At 39.2% G+C, this 23407-nt stretch overlaps 1 protein-coding gene and 1 long non-coding RNA gene across 9 annotated transcripts; one reads left to right on the top strand and one right to left on the bottom strand.

Moving 5' to 3' along the window:
- The first annotated feature begins 469 nt into the window (after positions 1-469).
- LOC117935408 lies at positions 470-11963 on the top strand. Its single transcript, XR_004654754.1, has 3 exons — positions 470-692; positions 6339-6341; positions 11953-11963. It is a non-coding gene; the product is annotated as an uncharacterized LOC117935408 (long non-coding RNA).
- LOC117935309 (phosphoinositide 3-kinase regulatory subunit 6) lies at positions 1208-23175 on the bottom strand. Of its 8 annotated transcripts, none has more exons than XM_034857401.1 (21): positions 23091-23175; positions 13954-14038; positions 13697-13801; positions 13027-13118; positions 12750-12818; positions 12415-12547; positions 11353-11422; positions 10485-10683; positions 8839-8986; positions 7908-7994; positions 7245-7488; positions 6583-6924; positions 5452-5551; positions 4581-4703; positions 3594-3701; positions 3315-3417; positions 3142-3203; positions 2809-2899; positions 2650-2711; positions 2404-2516; positions 1208-1849 (listed from the first exon to the last, which is right to left on the bottom strand). In XM_034857401.1, the coding sequence occupies exons 2-21, from the start codon at positions 14009-14011 to the stop codon at positions 1693-1695; spliced, it is 2466 nt and encodes an 821-aa protein (XP_034713292.1). In that variant the 5' UTR covers positions 14012-14038; positions 23091-23175; the 3' UTR covers positions 1208-1692. The 8 variants fall into 8 exon arrangements, with proteins under 8 accessions (XP_034713292.1, XP_034713311.1, XP_034713337.1 ...); XM_034857420.1 differs by having other exon boundaries at positions 2404-2510; XM_034857446.1 differs by having other exon boundaries at positions 6583-6885.
- Between the last annotated feature and the right edge of the window lie 232 nt (positions 23176-23407).

Here is a 23407-nt window from a genome sequence, read left to right as displayed (position 1 = left end):
TAAGTAGTTTATTCATAGAAAAGTATTGAGATTAAGCCTATTTATCATAAAACATAAACACAGTTTTACAAAACAAAATCATTTATTTACACACTTACATTTTGATTTTAATGACATCGTCTTATATGACATTTGATTAAAAAATAATAATGTGCAAACTGTACCATGAATTTTTCATGATTTTACCACCACACACACACACACACACACACACACACACACACACACACACACACACACACACACACACACACACACACACACACACACACACACACACACACACAAAAACTTCCAGTTCCTGAGGCCGTTGACATTTACCGCCTGAGATCATACCTGTGGGGATACAAAAAGGCTCCTGAGCCATTTTTTGGTGTGTTATCTAATAATTATGTGGTAAAAACAAATGTAATAAATGACAATTGAGCCAATAGTTGTGTTAAGTCTTAAAGTATAACTTAACAACACATGTAGTAATAATAACATGATTTACACACTGTTACTCCACTCCCACAGGGACATAATAAAACAAGCCTTACTGTTTTAGTGCAAAAAGTTGCAATTTACCATGTTTATGCACCACAGTGAGTAGATTGGGGGGGGTCAGAGGTGATTTTTACACTCTGTGGATGATACATTTAAAACATTTGCTGGCATGTGTGCAAGTTTTAGGTTTGAGTGTACCCAAAATCGTCCTGAAGTCATGCTACTTCATGTAACTCAGTGTGTACATGATCCCCTCGTCTGTCTAAGACAGCAAAAGAGAAGAGCTGCTTGTTTTGTGAAGTAGTTCTTGACACGTGGCTCTAGCTTCTGCACTGAACACAGTGTGCAGTTCTTAAAACCTCCCAGAACATTTCCAAAAACCTATACCCAAGGCTAATGTAAGTCACCTGCACCTTCAAAACAACTTACACCTAACAGGTAACAGTTACGAGAATACCAACTTATTTAATGATTCAGCTAAGACAAATATAACAGGTAAGGTAATCGACAGCCTTCCTCATTCCAGTCTTTTAACAATCTGGACGTTGTAGTTGCTGACAGGCCAGACAAGTCTGTATTCTTTGTGTGTATTGTACGTGTGTGCGACAAGAGGGTAATAAAAAGTAGTGTGTCAATGAAGTAGAGTGACTGTCAACCCTTCAAATCTGCATCACTAAGTGGGGACTTGGAGAAACAGATTTTCAGAGTTTGAGTTCTTTAAGATGTCAAATTATTAGTGATGTAAATATCAGTAGCCCTGAAATCTTTAACGTATACAGGTACATACCTTTTGCTTACTGATTTGTCCCTAATGTATCTCTAGTGTCAAAGGCTGTACTGTTTTTTGGCAATCTAATCTGCATTTACTGACAATCTAAATATATATACAGTGGTACAGAAACACTGTAAGGAGTTTGGTCACACCTTGCACAGCAAATAAAACGGTATTACACACCATTTTGTTCCTATTACTGTAAAAGAAGCCAACTTGTTATTTAGCTAAGTGTGACAAATATGGAATGTGGTGCTTTTGATAGTAAAGTCTTTTTCCATACATGCTAGTCAGTCCAGACTGACTGAATAAAAAAAAAAAAATGGTTTTGGAGCAGCTCAGTGTGGCTCAAAGGTGTTCCGTTGGTCCACCATCAAAACATAGCGTGGATGGTCTCAATTCTCAAAGTTTCACTGTGGAGTTAGTCCACCACATCAGGTGATGATGCCAGCAAATGTGTTGATTGGTAGAAGAAGTCTTTTGCTCATGTATTTGCTCAGTCCAGCATCTTTGTCCGCTCCCAACTTGTATTTGGACAGCATGGTTTTCTGGACGCAGTATCCGGGATCAAGACACGGGGAGATCTCTAAGCTACAACACAAACAGGTTCAAAATAGGGCCATCAGTTTGGGTGTTGCACAGAAACTAGTCCAGACTCACAAAAACTAGTTGAGAAAATACAAAATCTAATTGAGAAAATTATGCATATTTAAGTTGTACCACAGATTGAACCCCAACAGAGCAATTTTAAACACAAACCATAGGGTTCCATATTAAAACCCACCATTGCTGGTTCCCTAAAGAAGCTTTCATTAATTGGAGATCTCTTTGATCTGAAAGAGCTTTTATAGCAATGATGGCTATTAATGATAATTTTTCTAATCAATTAAACTGTTATGCGCCCCCCCACCCGCTCTTCTCCCTTGCTGCTCATCTCAGGTGCTCCTGATTCCTGATTGTCAGTGGGCTCCCGGCCCTGTATTTAAGAAAAGCTGGGAGACAGGGATCGGCCTCTGAAAACCGCTGGAGGGTGGTCCTGATTTGGTGGATACTTGGTTTGTGGCAGAGTGGCAATGCCTTTCCGAGGGGTGTAGTTGTAAGTGCTGTTTATGTTGCACATAGAAATGGTTGGTTTTCTCTCTTACCTCTGCACGTCTCTGTATGTCCTGCGACAATCTCTGTCCAGTGTAACAGTGAAAGATCGACTCTCCAAAGTGCGAATCTTAATGTTGCTGGACCGAAACTTTGACTCCTGTGACTTAAACAAAAAAAAGGATAAAAGGATTCATTTTTGTATAAATCATTTACATGCTACAATTTTCAACATAAACAGTCTCTGTGACGATCATCCAATAGAGATTTGAGCCTAGCCTTGAATTGCCTAGACTCACCACAATGCTGTTTTTAGTTTTTGTTGGAGATTCATTCAATGTCAGTGTCAAACAGTTCAGATCTATGAGAAGAAGGCAGAGAAAAAAATAAGACAAAATCATAAAAATATATTTTAAAATAGTATGACATTTTTGAGTGTGTCAGAGATAATAGTGAACCTTCTGCTTCATTGGAAGGAATAGCATTGATCTGAGCGCCGGTTGTCCTGACGGAGATTCCTTTGTCAATGTCTCGGCCACTTAATGTCACCTAACATGACATATGGAAACACACACACACACACACACACACACACACACACACACACACACACAAAAACAAGTGTCAAGGGTTTAGCAATAACACAAAGTCATTCCTTACACAAACGATACAATCTAAAATGGATATATCTGATACATTCTTCCAGTAATTGATAAGGCATGCGACTACACTGAAGGTCCCCTGATGGCACTAATCTAATAAGGAAATACTGGATCTAAAAAGCAACTTACCTTTCTGTAATTCATCGAGATAACAGCCCCGCATAGATCCCCTGAGCTCTTTTTCTGCTTTTCTGTTTGAGAAACAGACATGTTAAAATACTTGTTTTTGAAAAGACACAGGCAGGCGGGTGTGTGCAAATATCATTGAAAACATTAGGAAAATAAAGGAAAACCCAATTCACCTCTAAGTGACGCTGAGATCTGTCGGAACTCAGGAAACTCCATTTCTAGATGAGTAAGAAACACATTTTCCACAGGATCCTTTGCCATGTTGGTGAATGTGATCTAAGGGAAAACATACAACTTTTAAGCAACCAAAGGACATTTAAAAGATGAGAAAATGTTTATGTTAAAACCTTTTTGTATAAAGCAATTTAGCTCAGTAGATGCTTCAGATTGGAGAGCACACTGTGCTTTTAACCCTCACAAACAGTAACATTACTCATGAAATTTACCGGTACCTTAACAAAGTATATGGTGAAGTAGACAGGCTGCTGGCCGGTACGAACGTAGTAGGATATGACATCAGACACAAAAGGCTCTTTTGGCCTCCCTGGGTTTGTCTGGTGCTAGAGAAAACCAAATTCATGTAAAATTATCCTTCCTGCCTGCACAATGTTCCAACCACAAACTTATTTAGTCACACTTGGTTCACATCAAGTGCATTTAGTGAGTCACTAAAATGCTTGTCAGGTAATACAATGCTGCTTGTTAATGTTCCCAGTCACACGAGTAATAGAAATTGACTTTAAGTCTATGGCTTTAACTTTAAATTTGAACTTTTATTTATTCATATTTACTTAATTATTTTATTCATTTGACACATGGGAATAAAGACCCAATTTAAACCTCAACCAACACAGTTTTCCATTTTTCTTCCCAGAAATTTAAAAAGTTTGGGAAAAGGGAGGAGGATGCAGAAATTAGAGAACAGCTATTCACTTTGAGGTATTTGATATGATATGAGACATAAGATATGAAGTACAGTAAGGATTTAGCCAGAGAGCACGTTACACTTGAACAAAACAAGCTTTTTTTAATAATAATCATAAAGAAAAGGCCCTTCATGCATCTCTTGTAATGCTATAATATTTACATATTACTACATTCAACTTTATATATTCTGTAGATGTTCCTTTGCTCATTTCGTTTCCAGTTTCATTGTAATTCTATATCAGCTCTATGTAACTTCTGTGGTTTTAATATAAGCAGAAAAAGATTTTATGCAGCTTCCTGTGTTTAAAGTTGTGCAGAAAACAGTGGCCATGCTGACTAAATGGGGTGCAGTAAGGCAATGACATTTTCTTTAAAAAGAAAACTAAAGATAGTCTATTGTCCCTTATTGTTCTCTCTCACTAGTCTTTCAAACACAAAGTCTTTATCTAACATAGCCCTGCTGTGAAAAAAAAGTACATTTTCCTTTAGATTTGTTTAGAAGTGTATCATACCATCTTAGCCAGTTTGGGGATCATGCAGCCTAAACTCTTGATGTTAGAGTTGTACCATGGGTCCACCATGCTCAAGTAAGAACCAAGAGTGCAGGGATTCCCCATGGACTGATGGAGGTTTTCCTAGAAAAAAAGTGAACATGAAAGTGGAACCACAAACTCATCAAATGTGGCAAATTGACAGCAGAGATGGAAGGTTTTCCTTCTTTTTTATAGCTGTTGCATGTTTTTATTTCTTTTAGTTGTTCACAAAATTTGTGAGAGTCAATATTGCATGTATAAATTCTCCACCTCACCCCTAAAGATCAGCGACAAACAGCTCAGGTCTATTGAAAAGGAAGTCCTTGGTGGAAAAAATACCCTAAACTAGCTTTTATTTTTTTATTTCTCAATGACATTACACTACTACACAGAATAAGGCTATTGTATAATATCATACCAAGAAAAATAAAATGCTAAAAAAAATAAAAGCAAAATTGCCAAGCAGACATATATTATATATATCTGAGTGAATGGCTGATCTTTAATACAATGAATGCATTATCAGCAACCATTCATCCAATGTTCCAAAGGTAGATCCTGTTTACTAATCTGATATCATTTTAAAAAACTAACTAGAAAAACATTGGAGAACCGTTTTGCAATTATGTAAGCACATAATGTAATCTGACTTACTGACATTGTGCATTTCCCTGCAGCGTCACTACATTATTGCTCAAAGGAAACACACAAGGACAACACTGAAATGGACATTTTGACAAACTGATCTGCTGTTACTGGAGACAGAAGTCATTTGTCTTATTATCTCTAGAATTGTGTTGACTTTCACGCAACAGGCCAATGGCATGTTGATAAGAGGAAGTGCCCTTACTTTGATGGAGGAGATAGGAGTTGTGGCCCTGCAAACAGGGATGTAGTAAAACTGGAGGTTTACTTTCATTGTGAGAAAAAGCCTCCGCGCTTCCCTTTTCCTGCGAAGACAATCCAGAGATTGGTGAGACGCACAAAATGTTCAAACGTCTGACTGATGTTTTTCTATAGCACATTTCATACCATTCAATGTAACACAATCTGCTTAATACAGAAGCAACTTATTTAGTTTGGTTATACAGAGTAAAATATACTGTATACGAAACACGTAGTGAACACACACACCCAGTGACAAACTCAGTTATTCATAGACTTTGGTAAAAAGGTTTTTAGTCCTTTTTTAAAAATGTTCAGTGTGGAGGCCTCTCTCAGTTCAACTGGCAGGATGTTCCATATCAATGGGGCATGAACACAAAAAGCTGCCTCCTCTGCTCTTGAGTTACAGCAAGGGACGGTTAAGAGACCACTGCTTGTGGATCTGAGGGTTCCTTCTGGTTTATAGCTAATGAACCTGTTTCTAATATACTGGGGTGCAAGGCCATTAAGAGCTTTATATACTAGTATACTTATATGTTCAAACTTCTTTGTTCCAGTCAGAACGCCTGCAAGCCCCATTTTCATTGAATTGTAGTCGCTGAGTGAACAAACCGTTACAGTAATCACTAATCAACGCGTGAATCAATTTTTCATAGTGTTCCTCTGATAGAAAGCCCTGTAATTTAGAGATAGTTTTAAGATGGGAGAAAGCTGATTTTGCGACTTATATTATTGTGACTATAAATTTAGATATATATGTGAAAGAGGGGTCATTTTTTCAATTCTGTGTTTTTTACAGTAGTTTCAAGGAGAATTATTTAGCCTCATTATTATGCATAAACAAAAAGCAAGTTGGTCCAACATCTCATTTCATCTATTTAAGAGGGGAAACCCAGTGTATGTTGTGAAAATAAAATTATCATTATTGCACTGTTGTATTGTGTTCATGAGAAAGACCACCATAAATGATAAGTGCAGATCTTAGTTGCAAAAACATTTTACAAAACTACTACAGTGCAGTGGAATACATTGATATACAACTGAAAGCAATATATTCTATCAGCTTCATCCTCATGTAATATTATGAGACCCTCACCTGAAGAAATAGTAGGCTTTGGCCAGGCGGCCCAGTACCCTGTCGTCTCCCATGGCGACTATTCTGGCAGTAAAGTGTCTCTGCTGCTTGAGGAAGGGGTTCTGCATCGCGCTGCTTCCTGCCCGCCTTTGTAGAGTCGCCCCTCTTCTTCCTACCTTACCTCCACTTCCTCCTCCTCCTCCTCCTCCGGTTCCATGGCTAGCATGATCTTCCAGGGTGTCCTGCATCAGCAACATACTGTCCTTCACAGATGGTTTCATCTTGATGCCTCCACGCCGTGACAGCCTCATTGACCCTTGATTACTTGGAGAAGGAAAAGATTTACTTATCATACTCCAGGTCCTAATAATTTTAAGGCATGGAAACAAATACAAGTGATACAAAAGATTCCATGATAAGATAAACATCACTGTTCTCTTAAATATTTGTGTAAGTTTTCTTACAGTAATAAGTAATAAATGTTCTTGGTGAAGATTGACTACTTTATTTTAACTTAATTTTAAGTGGCTTCAAAATCATTCACATGGAAAACAATGGCTCTAAAAATCTAAAAACTTAAGGTATGATCAAGGCAGTTATGTGTATATTTTCCTACAGAGACAGCAAATTAAGTAAAACTAGCTGTGGGCATCGACACGTCAACTAAAAGGGACTGAATTTACGTTTTGCATTGTTCCCATGATGCACTAATGCTGGCTGTGTCCAAAGATGACGATGGCGAGGGATCAACGCCAGGGGGCAGGTCTCTTTCGATGCCGCTGTCGTTGGACATGACAGAGAAGCGCGTCATGTCAGATGGCATCAGGTCGCTGGGCGACTCACCAAGCTCAAAGTCTTCCTGCTCCTGGCTGAGGGAAAACTGCTCCGACATGGAGCTGGATCGAACCCACTTGGCCAGCTCTCGCCCTGTCAAAATTTGAACATTAACCATTTACACAACCCAACACTCATATGGGCATTCTAATTCAAGTATGCTTCACTTTCAAACTGCCTCATACTTCTACTTTAGTCATTTCCGACATGTGTCAGAAGGCCATTCAAAAGCTATGTGACGCTATCGAGTTACACTGAATTTAATCCATGCTAATCGTCTACTGAGGCTGCTGTTGATGAATAAACCTTCAATTTATAACTGTTGCCATTCAAAAAGGCAGTTCTCAGGAAAACCTTTTTCATGTGTGATTGCAAAATAGTTTTCCCTTTATTTCAGGTTCACTTCATTCAGTTAGTTTTGAGTAAGTCATTCCAGCTGCAGCCTAATTCTGTTCAGCTGACTGGTAGTAACAACTTCCTCTAGACCCCCCACAGTGTCAAGAGCCACTCACAGATATCCAGATCCTCCGTCCAAAGGTAGTAGCTCATCTCTGGGTTAGGAAGAAGGCAGTCGCACAGTCCTCCCCTGGACAATGGCTCTGCAATGCACACACACACACACAAGGAGGAAGAGAGATATAAAGAAACCAAAACTGTCAAAATGTTACTCATAACAAACACCTCCCTACTGACAGAACTTCCTCTCTGTGTGAACACTGCTGTCTATTCCTCCATCTGCCAGGAGGGATGAGGGGAGAGCAGGTTCATCGGACAGTTGCTGACATGATAAGAGTGTATGTCATGGAAATAGATATCCGGGATTTATAAAAATACTAACTCAACTGATTTGGCCATAGCGGAAACCACTAGATAGTGGCAAGGTCAAGTGTTTGATCTCAGCCACAGCTGGCATGTCAAGCCCTTGCAGACATGGAAAACATGTCCATCACGGACAATGTTTGAACAGAACACTGTACACCACTATGCTGGTTTAGACACAAGCAATTATACAACAAGATAATAATTAAATCACACAAAACAAGATAATAGAAAAAAACAAGAAAATTAATCAAAGTCCCCATTAATGTTAATATTTGCACTAATTAAAACAACTGCCATTCAAACAACCTTGTAGGGCTCACAAACATATGTACGCACGTGCATTGTCAAAAAACAATCATTTGTGAAATGTGGCGTAGCCCCAGTACCTGTGGGATCTAAAACTAATAATAATAATAGTAAATCGTAATAAGTTGAATTTGTATAGCGCTTTTCAAGGACACAAAGTCGATGGTTTTAATGTTTTCATCAGATGTGCCTGTGGTTCTTGTGGTTCTCTTTCCTTTATTAATGTTTAGCAATGCCAATACGTCGATTTATACCTCAGACAGTGCAGCTATGCCTCAGAGAAACTGGAGAATTTCCTTTTCAGGGAGCTCCTACCTGAGTTTGGATCCTTGACGATATTGCTGTACAGCTGCTGAAGACGGCTCCTCAGCGCTCCCCCCTCCCCTGTGCCGCCCTCTTCCGCGCTCTGCTCAAGAGCCGCCAACACTTCCTGAAAGTGCGACTCAACGTCTTGACCCATGTCCTGTCCCAGAACACACAAACACATGTGGATGAACACAAACGCACACACAGGAAGATAAACACATATAGACTCTGTATTAATAGCAAAGAGGTGAGGGTTTTTTTAGGGCACGTGTGCGTCTGCCCTGGTGTTTGTCCTGCTAAAGGTGTTACTTTAGGATCGGTGCCAGAAGACACTTCCACCTAGCAGCTTAAAGTCAACAGACCTTCATTCAGGATGTTTCACATAACACGTACATAAGAGGTAGGGACTATTTTTCATCCGGGAGCAAAAACTGAAAAAAGTTACTTGCATCACCAAAAACATAGCCTTACAATATCCTATTGTACTAACGCTTATTTGAAGCTTGACAGTCAGTCTGATAGGTACTTGCAACCACTTCAAGTCTTCCAACATGCTGTTTATGAATGGACGATGGCCGTTATGCCCAAGTGATTCTGGAGGTCATTCACTCTGCCCTGAATGGTAACTGCCAACATATGTAAATCACATGGAAAAAATATGGCACATTATGAAAACTCTAAAGAGTTGTTGTGAAATTGACTGGACAAATTATATCAGACCAGATATGACTAAAGGGAAGAGAAGCAATGTGGAATGATGTTTTCTAAGCATCTGTAGAATTTTTACTAACCAAGCACGTGGTTTTCTAACTAAACTTTGCAACAAAATGTTAAAAATTTAAAATCCAGCTCACAAAAAATTTTTTTTAATTAGAATAGCATTAATTTATTGCTATGGAGCTGCATTGTTATATATGTTATGTTTCGTGAAACTCAATTTCCAGCCATATTTCAACATGCACTTGGCACTAGCTGTCAAGTACATTGCACAGATCATTGTCAATTCTGATAGCCTTTACTTTTTGATATACTCAGCTGTTGTCCTTGCTTTTAGCTTGAAGCTAGACCAATAAGTGAACTCAGTGGTATAATTAGCTTCCTACAGAACGACAGCCATGTCAGAATAAAAGTGAAGTTGTAAGTGTAAACGTTGATGTATCTGGGAAGGAGAGCATGTGTCAGTTAGCCTACTTGCACAAACATCTGTCCACACTGAACTGAGCTTTGGTGGGGCACATTTAATGAAGCAACAATTATGAGCAAGCTTTGTGTGATTAGTTTAGGCTTAGAATTCAAGTAAAAAGTCAAGTCATATTCAATGAGTAAAATTAAGTTAATAAGTAAACAAATAATCATGGGGAATATGAGCCTAGCTCTAACTAGTTATGAGAAAATGGCAAACATGTGGGAAACATTCACATTGTCTTTACAAATCCTCATGAATATTAGGTTTATAAGAGGTCAAAAAAAGGTCAAGTAAACCTGTGGTATACTGAACAGAACAAGACTCAAAAAGGATTCAAACAAACATAATAGCAGAGACAACAACATTGTGGAGGACAAGACACTGCCATCACCATAACAGACAACTAGAGAACTCAAAAGAGAAGGCAATAAGTGAGGTCAACAAATTAATATTGTCCGGTTCCACTGACCTTTAGAGCTTGAGCCAGTTTCGGCCCGTGGCACTGCTCTGCTCCTAAAGCAGCCTGTATGGAGTGTTGGACCACCCTGCACATGTAATCTAGAGGACTCAGAGATCCATCTGAAACTGAAGCGGACGTCTCAATATCACCAAACAGGACTTGTCCCAAAGAACCGGAGAAGACTTCTGGGTCAGCCAGAACAAAGACCCTGCAGGGATTTACATGACAGACTTGAGGAAATAAAAAAAAGCCTTTGTAAAGCTTCAATTCCCAAAGACTTTTATTGTACACTCAAACATGTGATACATATTTGGCTGGACCGCAAAGACTATCCCATAAGCCTGCCATCAATGCATTGGCAGCCTTACAATACCAGACGCTCACCACACATCTGCTTGGTAGAGAGCGAGGGGAACATGTTTTTAGTGGTGGGGAAAACCGGAGTACCGCTGAGGAAACACATGCAAACACGGGGAGAACATGTAAACTCCACACAGAAAGGCCCAGGACGACCAGTGGTCAAACCCGGTGCCTTCTTGCTGTGAGGCCACAGTGCTAACCATTGGGCCACCATGCTGCTTGATGAGAAGTACTACTGTACAGTTGCCCTGGGGCCTTTTTAATACTGGTTTTGGTACCCATCCCTAAATAAAAGGATTTTCCTTATTCAGTGGGTTTCAGGCAGTCTTTTTTGATGTGTTCATCCAGATGTTCACATTTGCATACTGTACATGGTCAGCAATACTACAGATTAACTTTTAAAATCTATTTCTACACAATAAACACCCCCACTGACTATCTCTGTAACAATGTGGTCCCAACTAGACAGTCCAGCCATATACTAAATTTTGACTTAGTGTTGTTATTTATGACTCACCTCTCCTGAAAGGGATAGTGCTCATTTTTTAGTCTCTGCTCTGCTGTGACCATCCTCTGGTACATCAGACCTGTGGAGGATTTAATGACAGACTGGCATTTAATGTGGTTGTAAATGGTCATACAGATTAATTGACGCATGCTTGATGAATGGACAGTTCAATGAACATCACAGTAACCACACTCTGGCTTTTCTTGGAGTGATGGCAGCACTTGAAGCAGTTTTGTGTTTTGATAAATGTTATGTCCTCACATGATCAATGCAATTTGGGGATGGTATTTTCATTGTTAAATTTATTTATTGTAAGTTACTTTGGATAAAGAAAATTAGTCATATAATGTAGTGTAATAATGGCCCTCTCTTTACTCTAGTCTCCTGTGGCAGGACTCTGTAATTCAGTGTCAAGGGAGAAATCTGCTCTTCTGGTCTGACTATCTACGCTGTAGTATAAGCTGTTGTCTGTCAATACATTTATTGGATGCATCTAGGTTTAGGTTTGGCCACATTTGTTCTCTTATGTCTTCTTAATTGTTTTCAGTTTGGTTTAATGTAGTTTTTCTCTTTTATGCTAGGTAAATATACATCTTTACAATTACAAAGCATGCTTGGTCTGCCTTTTTTTAAGCTGGGTTAAGACACAAAGGGTATAATTCCAACCTTAACTGTATGAGTAATAGATAATTCATGTTTTGATGGACCTTTGTGGGAAATGACAGGATCATGACAAAATGCACAAGAATAAATGAATAAACCAATGGGATCATCTATGAAAAACAACACTTCTATTTCCTTTTCGTAAAAGAAATGTCAGGAAGGAGACAGTGTGATTTCAATGCTAGTCATGTCATAAAATGAACAGCGTAGCTATGATTGCAATATAACAGAATACCATATAAATGTGTCAAAACAAGGCTGTAAGTGTTGACTGTTTAATGACAAGATGAAACTGATTTAGCAGCTGGATCTCTTTGAACAGGTTGTTCCAAAACCCTGACAGAAATGAACCAATCACGTCTTGTTATACATTTAGACTGAAATGCCAAGCTGAGTGTTGAGTAATACCTGGAATGGAGCGTTCCGTTTTTATCTGTCTTGTGTAGCTGAGGCCTACAGTGCAGTAGGGATGAGGGAACGTCAGGAGTCTCTTACAAAAGTCATAGACACGCTTGTACAGCTCATCTGGAATGTAGGCTGACTGGAATATCAACAAAAACACACAGACACACTTGACATTTAATGCCTTGTTCACATTTGTTCCTGAAATAAACACACATTTGCTCATCCTGTTACCTTTTTCTTGCACAAACTCCCTACATTGCATATTAGTGTCAAAAAGTATGAACAATAAAGTCTGAGGCAGCTTTTCACAATGCAAAAATGTGACAGGAATACTTTACCTGAATAATGGCGTACATTAGTGTGTGGAGCAGAGGTATTATGCATCTGCGAGAGTCCCATCTCTCAGCCTGCAGAGAAAACACACACTGTTAGGGCTCCGAACCAGCTCCTTGACTGTTGACAGACCGTGGACTGTACATTGCTACTAGAGCTGAAACAATTAGTTGATTAATCAACTGGTTAATTGACAAAAAATAGTGTTAAAAGTGAAGTTTGGGTGCTTTTGTGTGGTCACATGTGTACACCATGTCAAAGTTTCAACTTCAAAGCAAGTACCTTTTCCAGCTCTTTTATCAGCAACCACACAAGAGATAAGCTGTTGGTAGGATTGTTTTGGACCTTCTTATGAAGTGTCCATCTCAGCATGCCTGGACACAGATAAACAGACACGACTTCAACAGATTGAAGATTTTCACATGAGTAACACACATTTGCGAAATGTGTCACACTTTTCTCCATTACAGTGCTAATCCAAAATATGTCTGATGACTAACAAGTGAACAGCCCACATACTCCTGACACGGCAACATATTCCACAGTGTGATTAAGACTTGCAGGCTGGCGTCAGTTAATATGTATTCAGAGTGGTTTACTGGGGTGGAATTGCTAAACAAAGAAAAATGCTGGAACACATAAAGTCTTCAGCAAAGAATTGGGTCAGTTTAGTGACATATAATCCTCATGTCAAGATATACTGAACCTTTGTGAATTTATTTACATGATTTACATTTACATTGTGGTTGCCACTTTATTAAAACTCTTTACCAAAAGGATAAAATTAAGACCCAGTGATGTAATCAGATGATGCTGTTTGTACAATTTCATATATTACGTGTGAGCAGAACCAACTGCAGAGATGGATAAAAACCACATCAGTTCTAACTAAAAATATTCACATCTTAATAGTTTTACTTTATTTCACTGTGTTGTAGTAGATCTATTGTACCTTTGTTGAAACAGTCAGAAGGCTGCTGGTTGTCTGTTTCCCTGGGCAGCACAGCCTGGATGCTGCGGTAGAGTTCTGGCTCTGGTACTGTGGGGGAACAGCTGGCTGATAATAAAGTTGTTAGGTTGTGTGATTAAGTCTAAATATGAAAAGGTTTTCCCTTAAATCTGTATTTTTTGAAAGAAACACAGACCAGCACTTTATTTTTCTGCACAGATCTGCATCATTGTGTGTGTTTATCTGTGTGTGTTGTGTACCTGTTGGCTCCATGCTGTGCATTCTGGTTGAGTTATCCCAGTGGGCTTCGTTGGTCATGTCTCACATGCATTGTGGGTCTATCAACTGTAATCAGAAAGAAGACATGGACAGGAAGTGTCAGTCATTTTCTGTCATGTCTGAGGTCAAACGCTAAGTGGGTGGACAGCCTGCCTGATAGCTGAAAGTAAATGTGGGTAAGCCATACATGTTTTCTCCTCGCTGACAGCAGAGTGTAAAATTACACTGATACATTAAAAGAAGCTAATTAAAACTCTCTCTGGTCACAGGAGGGCTGTCTTGGGACGTTTCTGTATTAGCCCCAGTTAACATTTACTGTATGCCAGTTTAGTAGTTTAGTATTTGAGGTTACACACACACACACACACACACACACACACACACACACACACACACACACACACACACACACACACACACACACACACACACACACACACACAGGGGCGGCTGTGGCCCAGTGGTAGAGCGGTTGCCTGCCAATTGGAAGGTTGGTGGTTTGTCGAAGTGTCCTTGGGCAAGACACTGAACCCCGAGTTGCCCCCGGTGCTGCGCATCGGAGTGTGAATGTGTGTGAATGTTTATCTGATAAGCAGGTGGCACCTTGTACGGCAGCCCCGGCCACAGTGTATGAATGTGTGTGAATGGATGATGTAAGATGTAAAAGCGCTTTGAGCAGTTGTTAAGACTGGAAAAGCGCTATATAAATACAGCACATTTACAGTTAACAGGTGTCAGAAAGTGCAGTGATCCCACACTGACCCTCCCCAATAGTGATAAAGAGTATTCCCTTAAATACCTTTAAGCCACTTTCCTTATCTCAGGTCCCACACAGGTTTATGAGTTACCTCTCAAACCTCTGCAACATTAAATATATATAGTGAAATTTGGCAGAATCTAAAAAGCATCACCCACTTGTTTAGTTTTGGATCCTTTCTTATGAAATTAATATATACAACATAAAAAAAACAAAACACAACCACAACAAACACTAAGTACTAATGCAACAGGAAACTGCATTTCCTGCAGCATTTTTACATACACTGACTGTTTCTTGTAAATGCAGAGTCGTGGATGAGATGTTCATGCTTTGGTCCTGTCTGGACAATTTCTTAGAGGAATTCCTTCAACTAATCTGCTCTCAGCATACTGACCATAGATCATCCATATACGACCACTTTGGTACAAATGAAGAGCTCAAGAGGTTGATCATAACCTTAGTGTAAAAGAAACACCAGATATGTATCATACCATCCCTCTGTCACAAAACATGGCCAAAACACTCAGAAACCAAATGCTTTTGCTTTATGGAAGTTGTTAATTAACTGTACTGTATGTCTGTAGCATCACACAAGGCAGCTAAACTACCAAAACCATCTAACTCCATATCCTACTGCTAACCAGTTAAGGCATTACAGTTGTAAAGTAAAGTATAGGTAATATTACATAATCTTACCTTGTCCTGTACAGGCATGGACCAACAGTCCTGCAGGTCTTTTACATCTACACACAACACTCTGTGTACTGAAACTAAGAAGTGTGTGACGGAGAGAGTGAGAACGAATCACAGACAAGTGAGTACAGTGACTCATTGCTGAGTATATTTCCTCCTGTGAGAGGGCATGAGGTAGTGACAGGGGATATGCAGTGTGTGTGTGTGTGTGTGTCAGTAGAGTTGAAGTGGGAGGTGGGGAAAAGAAAGAGGGGGAGAGAGTGTTGAGCAGGTGTTGGAGTGTGACAAAGAGTCATAACCTGTATGAGTCCAGTTAAGCTGGCCCACGGCTGAGCGTATTTGAATTTCTTTTCTATTTTTTCTATTTCTGGACTTCTGAATTGTAACATTTTGCCCGTTTTCATGTCAACATTCAACACTCATTCCACACAAACACATGCCAAATGTGCACACAAACACACACATGGATGCCGCATGTGAACAATGAAAGGATTTTGTGTGATGGATTAACCTTTATCCCTCTAAGAAAAGCAGTGCTTTCTAAAACAGAGAGTTAACAGAACTGCCTCAGCAGCTGAACGCTGCCTGTTCTGCCTGTTTGACCACAAGTTTCCGTTTGTCTCTAGTGTATTCACTCTCTTGTCTCTGTCACTCTATTCCCCTCCTCCTTCTATCTTGGGTCTTTGCCGTACATGATGTCAAAAAAGTTTGTTTCCGTTTCTTATTTTCATGCCTTCACAAAAAAAGACACAAAGTCGTACTGGGTTGTATTGATTTAAAGAACTCACCTTTTATGCATGCAAAAGGCATCCATGTGCACAGGAACTCTCGTCCACAGAAATGTGCACACATACACTCATGTTTTATCTTTGTAACGGAAACTATTATTGCAGTGTTGGACCTAACACATCCACATCATTTCCTCTCTGTCTGAATGAGTGGGCAGACGATACTCTATATTTAGACAGACAGAGAGAGAGAAAGAGAGAGAGAGAGAGAGATGTTGTAAAAGAGAGAAACCAGTTTTTAAAAGACTCTAAAATAGATGCATCACATCATTCACGACCTTTCCAAATAGCTAGCTTAGAAAAACCACAGTCTGCAGAAAAAAAGGGAGCCTTTTAAACACAAAACGCACCATCATAACGTTTTGATTGTATTTCAAGCTAATATCACTGTAAATGGACTATTCAAATATAAAACTTCATTTTGTTTGACTTCTGTTCAAGGGCCACATGCTTTTCTGTGTGTTTAAGGAATTTTACATAATCTAATATACATAATTACTTTAACAAACAACACCAAGGAGTAGAGAGGAAAGTTAAGTTTCAACTATTAAGGTTGCAGATGCACACAAAAGCAAAGACAGATCATATAGAATGACCATGTGCACCAGTACTCCGGAAAACACTGTATCAATTACCACACAGTGTATGAGACAGTCCATGTGAGATAACAACTTGAAATGTCACCAATCAGACTCAATTCTATGACCTTTCTTAAGTTTTTGCATCTACCACTGTGCACCTCACAGCAACATCCTCTTCCACTATTTTGCAGTAACAAGCCAACATGAGTGATCAGGTACAGACCACAATGCTTGTAACATCCCTTCCTTGATTTGTACAGGCTGGGGCTTTTTGTCATTAGTGCCAGTAAACATTTCCAAATGGTTCAGGAAGTGCTAATAAATATACCACAAGCTAAAATGCTATTATCGATGCCAACCCCACATGCCAGAGAAACACACTTCTCTTATGACTGTTGACTATTTACGGTTAATGTGAATCAGTTCCTGATCTGAGTTTTGGCTATGATACACATCTATCTGTATATGCGGGCAAGCATATGGCAGTGGTCAGCTGAAGTTAAAACAATGCAGCCAAACGCTGCAGAAATCTCCGAAAACAGGAAGGCCGTGACAGCGACGTGTGGAAGTGCGCTCATCCAGCAAGAGAGAGGTGGTGCTGCAGTGGGGTGTGATGTGTGTGTGTGTGTGTGTGTGTGTGTGTGTTTGGTCAATTGGAAATCCCCAACCTTCATTTAGGATAGCATGGTGTGCATTGACATGGACTGGCCTCATCGCCCCTCACATGAAGATCAAAATAGAAGAGACAAAGTAGAAGAGCACAGAAAGAACCAGCAGTTTGTCCCCATTTAGCTAGTAGCCTAATACCTGAAAAAAGTACAGAGTGAATGAAGCAGTATGTCTTTGTGAAGGGAACTGTGTGTGCAATGTGTTCAAGGGCTTATGGTAAAAGCATGATCATAAAATTCCTCAATTTTATTACTGTGCAAATTTCGAGGGGAAAAAAGTACCTAAATGGTTTCTGCCCTCTTCTCTCCAAGGAGCATCTCAGGAATAGCCAATAGTTTTTATTTGAGCTATAAATCAGTCAACAGCCTAAAACAGTAATCATGCTAAATAGCTAACAAAATTCATTCCCTAATTAAATCCTCACTAAGGCAACTCAGTGCTGTGAGGAACACACATGCAGAAAAACACACTCATATTCAAAAGTTGCGAAGAAACCCCTGAAACAGACAACGTTTAATTCTGTGCGAGCAACGGGGGATATCAATCAAAGTGATTTCCTGCATCAACATGCTGGACAATATGAGGAAGTCCTCTTGGACCGGTGAGTGTGTATGTGTTTGGTACTTCTGTGGGGTCTATGATTTTGAGAACCGGGTCAATAGGTCCAGTAGGGGTCAGCTGAGGATATGGCATTTAGGTTGGATTAGGCAACATGCGTCAGTTTTAAACAAATACTTTTGTTGAAACACAAACGCAAATAGAAACACACATGTTATACTACTGTGTGCCACATATGAGCACATAAGGTTGCATGCAATTTAGTGCACATGGAACTTCCATTGACTTACACACTACTGAATCTAACATGGACCAAACTACCAAGGGCTTTTCTGTTGCCTTAAAAATGTTTATAGTTAATTTAAAATATATTAGTTGTTCCACTTTGAATTCTTTCACTTACAATATATCCTGTGCATATCGCAGAGATTTCCATCTGTTTTGGAATAGTGATTACATTCATTCTTTATGCATGAAATACTTCTTAATCCGTTCTTTTCGCAGATTTAAAAAAGCTCCAAACAAAGACAGCATTTTTACCAAAGATACAGCTGCGGCCTAAGACAGAAGGCCTGTGGATAACCAGAGAGAGCTGCAGGCGAACACTGAGTTTGAATGATTTATCGTTTAGTTTTCATTCAACTATTACTGAAAAACAAGCCAACAGCACACCAGCTACAGTATTTAGTCGCTACCACTGTTGTGACTTTGATTTATAACTACTAGCCAGTTTCTGAAGAAAACATATTACATGTTCTAACATACATATTCTTTTTAGTGATTTTCAGCAAATTGCTATAGTACAGTTGACTTGTTTTGAAAATTGTCTTTTAAACAGATGACATACTTTCCAAGTCTCTGCTTTTGAAGCATCCATGCTGTTTGTGTACCTGTTCAATTACATGCAATGCATCAGATTTTCCTAAAATATTTAAGCCACATGTTAATTCTTATACAAACTCTTTGCTTCAGTATGCAGCAAACCACAGGGCACAGTACATCTCCAACATTTGAGACATTTTCTAACCAAATGTTTTGGATATTCTGCAACTGACGTGAGTGGAAAAGCAAACATTTTTTCAGACATGCTGAAGCAAAAGTTAAAAAGACAAATTTGTGGATTCCGGTGAATCATCACCAGTCTCCCCATGTAGCAGACTTCATTTGGCCACTGTGGGCATCATGAGGTAAAGCCGTAACATAGCGTTAACTTTTACAATAGTGCACAGGGTGTAAACTGATCCAACTACAAGCACAGGATGTTCTAGTTCAAGTAGAAATTGACATGAAAATAGTGTTAGCCACAAGGGAGTCTGCTTTCCAAGGAATCACACAGGCACATGACTGTATCAAGAAGTGTTGCCATTTGTTTTCATTTTTGTCACAAGACAAACAAAAGGGCGGCTTCTTAAATTGAAGAGAGTCTGTGGCTGTCTGCATTTTGGCAGCTGTTTTATATGGAATTAAGGTTGTTTTGTAAAAACTTTGGGCAAGGTTGTCATTAAAATGTCTTGAAAATGAATAGTTGCGTAGGTTGACACGGGCCGAGCACTCCAGCGCAACATCTCCCTATAGTCCTGAGGCTTTAAAACAAAGCTGCCATGCTGCAACTAACGATTGTTTTAATTACTGATTTATCTGCAGAATATTTTTTCAATCAGTCAACTCATCATATCAATCATAAACTTTCCAAAAATAGTGAAAAATGCTATTCGCACTTTCCTAAAGCCAAAGGTGACAACTTAAAATGTGTTTCTTGAACAGTGCTAAACCTAAATATATTACATGTACTACATATATGTACTAATTAAGAAGCTGGAACTAGGGAATGTTTGCCAGTTTTGCTTAAAATAATCAACTAATTATTGGAATAGTTTTTGTTTATAGGTCATCAAGTGACTAAGAGGGATAGCTTGAATCAAAGGTGCTCTAACCGGTGCCACGCGTGTTTTAGGGTAAAACATTTGTTGTCACATACAGCAAACATCTCTTCATTAACCGCAAGCTGCCTGTCCCCAGAACACACTGTAAAAAAAACCGCGGTCTCTGTACACAGCCCAGGGTCTACAAACGACGACAATAGCAAAATGTGTCCACCTGCACCACGAAGCATAAACTAGCTGTGTTCCAGCATTCCAGTGTTCCAGCCAATAAACAACAAGAAGGATTTGGGGGTGGGGGGTTAGGGTTAGTTACAGAAGGGAGGGGGAGGGGACGGGATGAGGAGGAGTGAGGGGCAAGCTAGTCGTCTTGCTTTGTTTGAAAATACTTTGAACATCAACAAGTGGTAACGTCACCCCACAGTGCTTTGAGCACCTTTAATCAGGACATCTGACTGGGCTGAAATGGGTGGAGCTTAAGGTCAGGCACACAACATTTGTTACAGCACAGCGTACGCATGATCTGACTTTTAGTGGTAAGACGGCTGTGGGCAACTTTTTTTAATAGTGGACTGAGAGGTCTTTGTTTAGAATGGTCTCATGTCTCATGATGTTGACCCTAATGAGGGTGGAGTGGCACAATGAGTCACAGCCTGTCCATCCATCAGTCCATGGATCTAACTTTACCACAACTTGAAGAAGACATGGCCCTGTCTTCCAGACAATGTTTAAAAGTGACACAGGTTGACTTAATATACTAAATGCTGTGATCAAAAGGTTAACTCAAGTGGGATAAATCAGTGGTAGACTTAATTTGGTTCGGTTTTTGACAAACCTTGGAAGGGTGATTCAAGTTGTCAGGCTGTTCTGTGTGCATGGACTTACACACATATTAGAGACAATAACTGACCTAACAATTACAGGCTAACTATTAAAAACTGGTAGGACTTAAATCTTACTCCCTAATTGACATGATACTTTCTACAAAGTGGCTGTGTTACAGAAGTGCCAAAATGTGATGGCTGCTAGATGCCAACCTAAAGGGAACTGATGGAACTGAGAAAATCTACAAAATCTTCTCTCTAACCTACATCTAGTACTGGAGTTTGTGTACATTTGCATTTCTTTTAATGGTCATGTCACAGAAAGACAAACATTTTAAAATAATTACTGTTCTCCACTGAACTAACTGGGTAAAAGCGCTTGCAGAAAAAAAAAATGTTTTATTGATAAATGATGTTCCCCATTGTTACTATAAGAAGGTAAACTATGAGGAAGAAAGGCATATTGTGTTGTTTGAAAGTTTGTTTGTTCATTCTCATTACAAAGAGTGTTGTGTTACGCCTATAATTATAGTAATGACTGCTTACTGTATCAACCGGTATTAGTAGTTAGTCATATAAATAACAAAGTTTTAAACTGCAATCCTGTTTTGTATGATCCACATTTTCCAGTTGTCATCACCTCACCTTAACAGCTATCCAAAACATGTTGTTTTGCAACATTATCTTACCTTACTGTAGATGTGTATGATGTTACACTGTGGTGACAATAGACAAAGCTTTTCTCATATTTAAAAGAAATTAAATTATTAGATATGTTTGATTCTTTGAAGTAAAGCTGATGTATTACTATTTCCTTTCCAAATGTTTTTACATACTTTTTCTATGGACTTTGTTGATATGTTAACTGTCAATTGTTTCTGGATGTTTTATCACCCTTTCTGGATGAACAACACCTGTCATCAAACAGCATGACAACCTGTTGGTTGGCTTGATGTAAAATGCTGCTGTGGTTTACATTTTTTCAACATTTTGACCCGATGAAGATCTATGTCGAATTAAAATGTTGTCATTAAACATATATTTGCTTGGAGTAAGTATGCAGGAGTTACCTTTTCTTTATTGATGCTTCTTCTAGCCTTACAGCTACGTGATGTGAGTTCAACACTGTGGTCATAGCAACATATTTTGGCACAGTGATCACACTGTCTAAAAGTCATAAAGTTATTGTTACAATAACTGTAAATAGCCTGTTATTAATTTTGCTCAATGTATAGTATAACTATGTAGTATAATTTCAATAAGGAGTTGTTACTTACTGCTTTACGGTGTTGTGTAATATCCCCCATGTTCCAAGTTATTTCCTTAAGACTGGATTACCAGCATTCACTTAATGGCCTAAATATTTGAAACCACTATGTCACTGTTTTGTCATGTCTTACTGGAAAGCCTCCCAAATCAGCAGACGGATTTTAATCTAGATTAGAGAGCTTTGACATGTTGTAACTGGGTGTTGTGTTGAAGTGCATGGCTTCAACAGCTTTATGTTGTCAACATTATATATTTAAATAACCTCTATATGTGTTCTATTGCCAAAAATAGCAATATACTATAGGGAAGTGCCCTTAAAATATGACCCGCACGCACGCGCACGCGCACACGCTCAAATACACACACAAACACACACACACACACACACACACACACACACACACACACACACAGACTGGAGCCACCCTGCATCCCCTTAATTCATAAATAGTACCAGGAAGTCGGATCTAAAACAACATAGCTGGAGGAAATAAAGCGTTGCTCTTAGACTCCAACAGACACAACACAGAGCCAAGGCTTCAATCAGACTCGGCACTGTAACAAAACCCTTATTATCTCAGGAGGGGAAAATAATCTTGTGCCTTCCCGTGTCATAGGCCATGACGTGTGGGAGTTTTTATAGCCGAACTTAAATGTAAAAGAGCACAGTCAGAAAAGGGTAAAAAAAAAAGCGGCACATACGGCACAGCACTGCACAGACGCACTAGTACATCTGTTATAAATCAGGTGGTGCACAGTAAACACACAAGCACATCTCATCTCATCTGCATGTTACTGCAGGAGATCAACTCATCCGGCAACGTAAACAGCAATTAAACGATACGTATGAAGAGCAGCAAAAAACATCACTCAAACATTAAAAGGTCCATTAATGAAAAAACTGCGGATATAAAATGACTTTGGACAACGTATCTACTAGATAATCTTACATACACACAGCAGGCTAACAAATTTCACCAGCCGCAATAAACTGTAGCAACAATTTACAGCCGTCGACATTACTGTAACATTTTCGCGAGTAGAGACGTTTGCAATTGCTGAAACATCAAAAAGTTCAGTCTTTGGGAAAACTTACCTGCAGTTAGGTTGTGCAAACAGCTCAATTTGCACACTGTATTATCTCTCTCTTGAGACTTTTTTTATTTAGCTCAAGTCAATCAGTGTCAGCTAATTAACTACTCTGACAGTGAGGCTTGTCTTCAGACCACGCCCATCAACTCAACCGACCAATGGCGTGCCACTGGGCTTGAAGTGGCAACCAATCCGAGCACGTATATAGATAGATGGATAGATGGATGGATAGATAGATAGATAGATAGATAGATAGATAGATAGATAGATAGATAGATAGATAGATAGATAGATAGATATAAAGATAGATAGATATGTCTA

Source organism: Etheostoma cragini, chromosome 2, assembly GCF_013103735.1.
Source record: "Etheostoma cragini isolate CJK2018 chromosome 2, CSU_Ecrag_1.0, whole genome shotgun sequence".
NCBI classification, from domain to species: Eukaryota; Metazoa; Chordata; class Actinopteri; order Perciformes; family Percidae; genus Etheostoma; species Etheostoma cragini.
The sequence above is the reverse complement of the archived record's forward strand: the minus strand, read 5'-3'. Positions and strand labels throughout refer to the sequence as shown.

Bases quoted from the DNA above. Each gene is read 5' to 3' on its own strand.
- LOC117935309 (XM_034857401.1), bottom strand. From the start codon at position 14,011: ATGACCAACGAAGCCCACTGGGATAACTCAACCAGAATGCACAGCATG. The intron at 12,819-13,026 runs GTACTTGCTTTG...TTTTCTCTGCAG, and splicing joins TGATAAAAGAGCTGGAAAAG to GCTGAGAGATGGGACTCTCG. The intron at 7,995-8,838 runs GTAGGAGCTCCC...TGTGCATTGCAG, and splicing joins CGTCAAGGATCCAAACTCAG to AGCCATTGTCCAGGGGAGGA.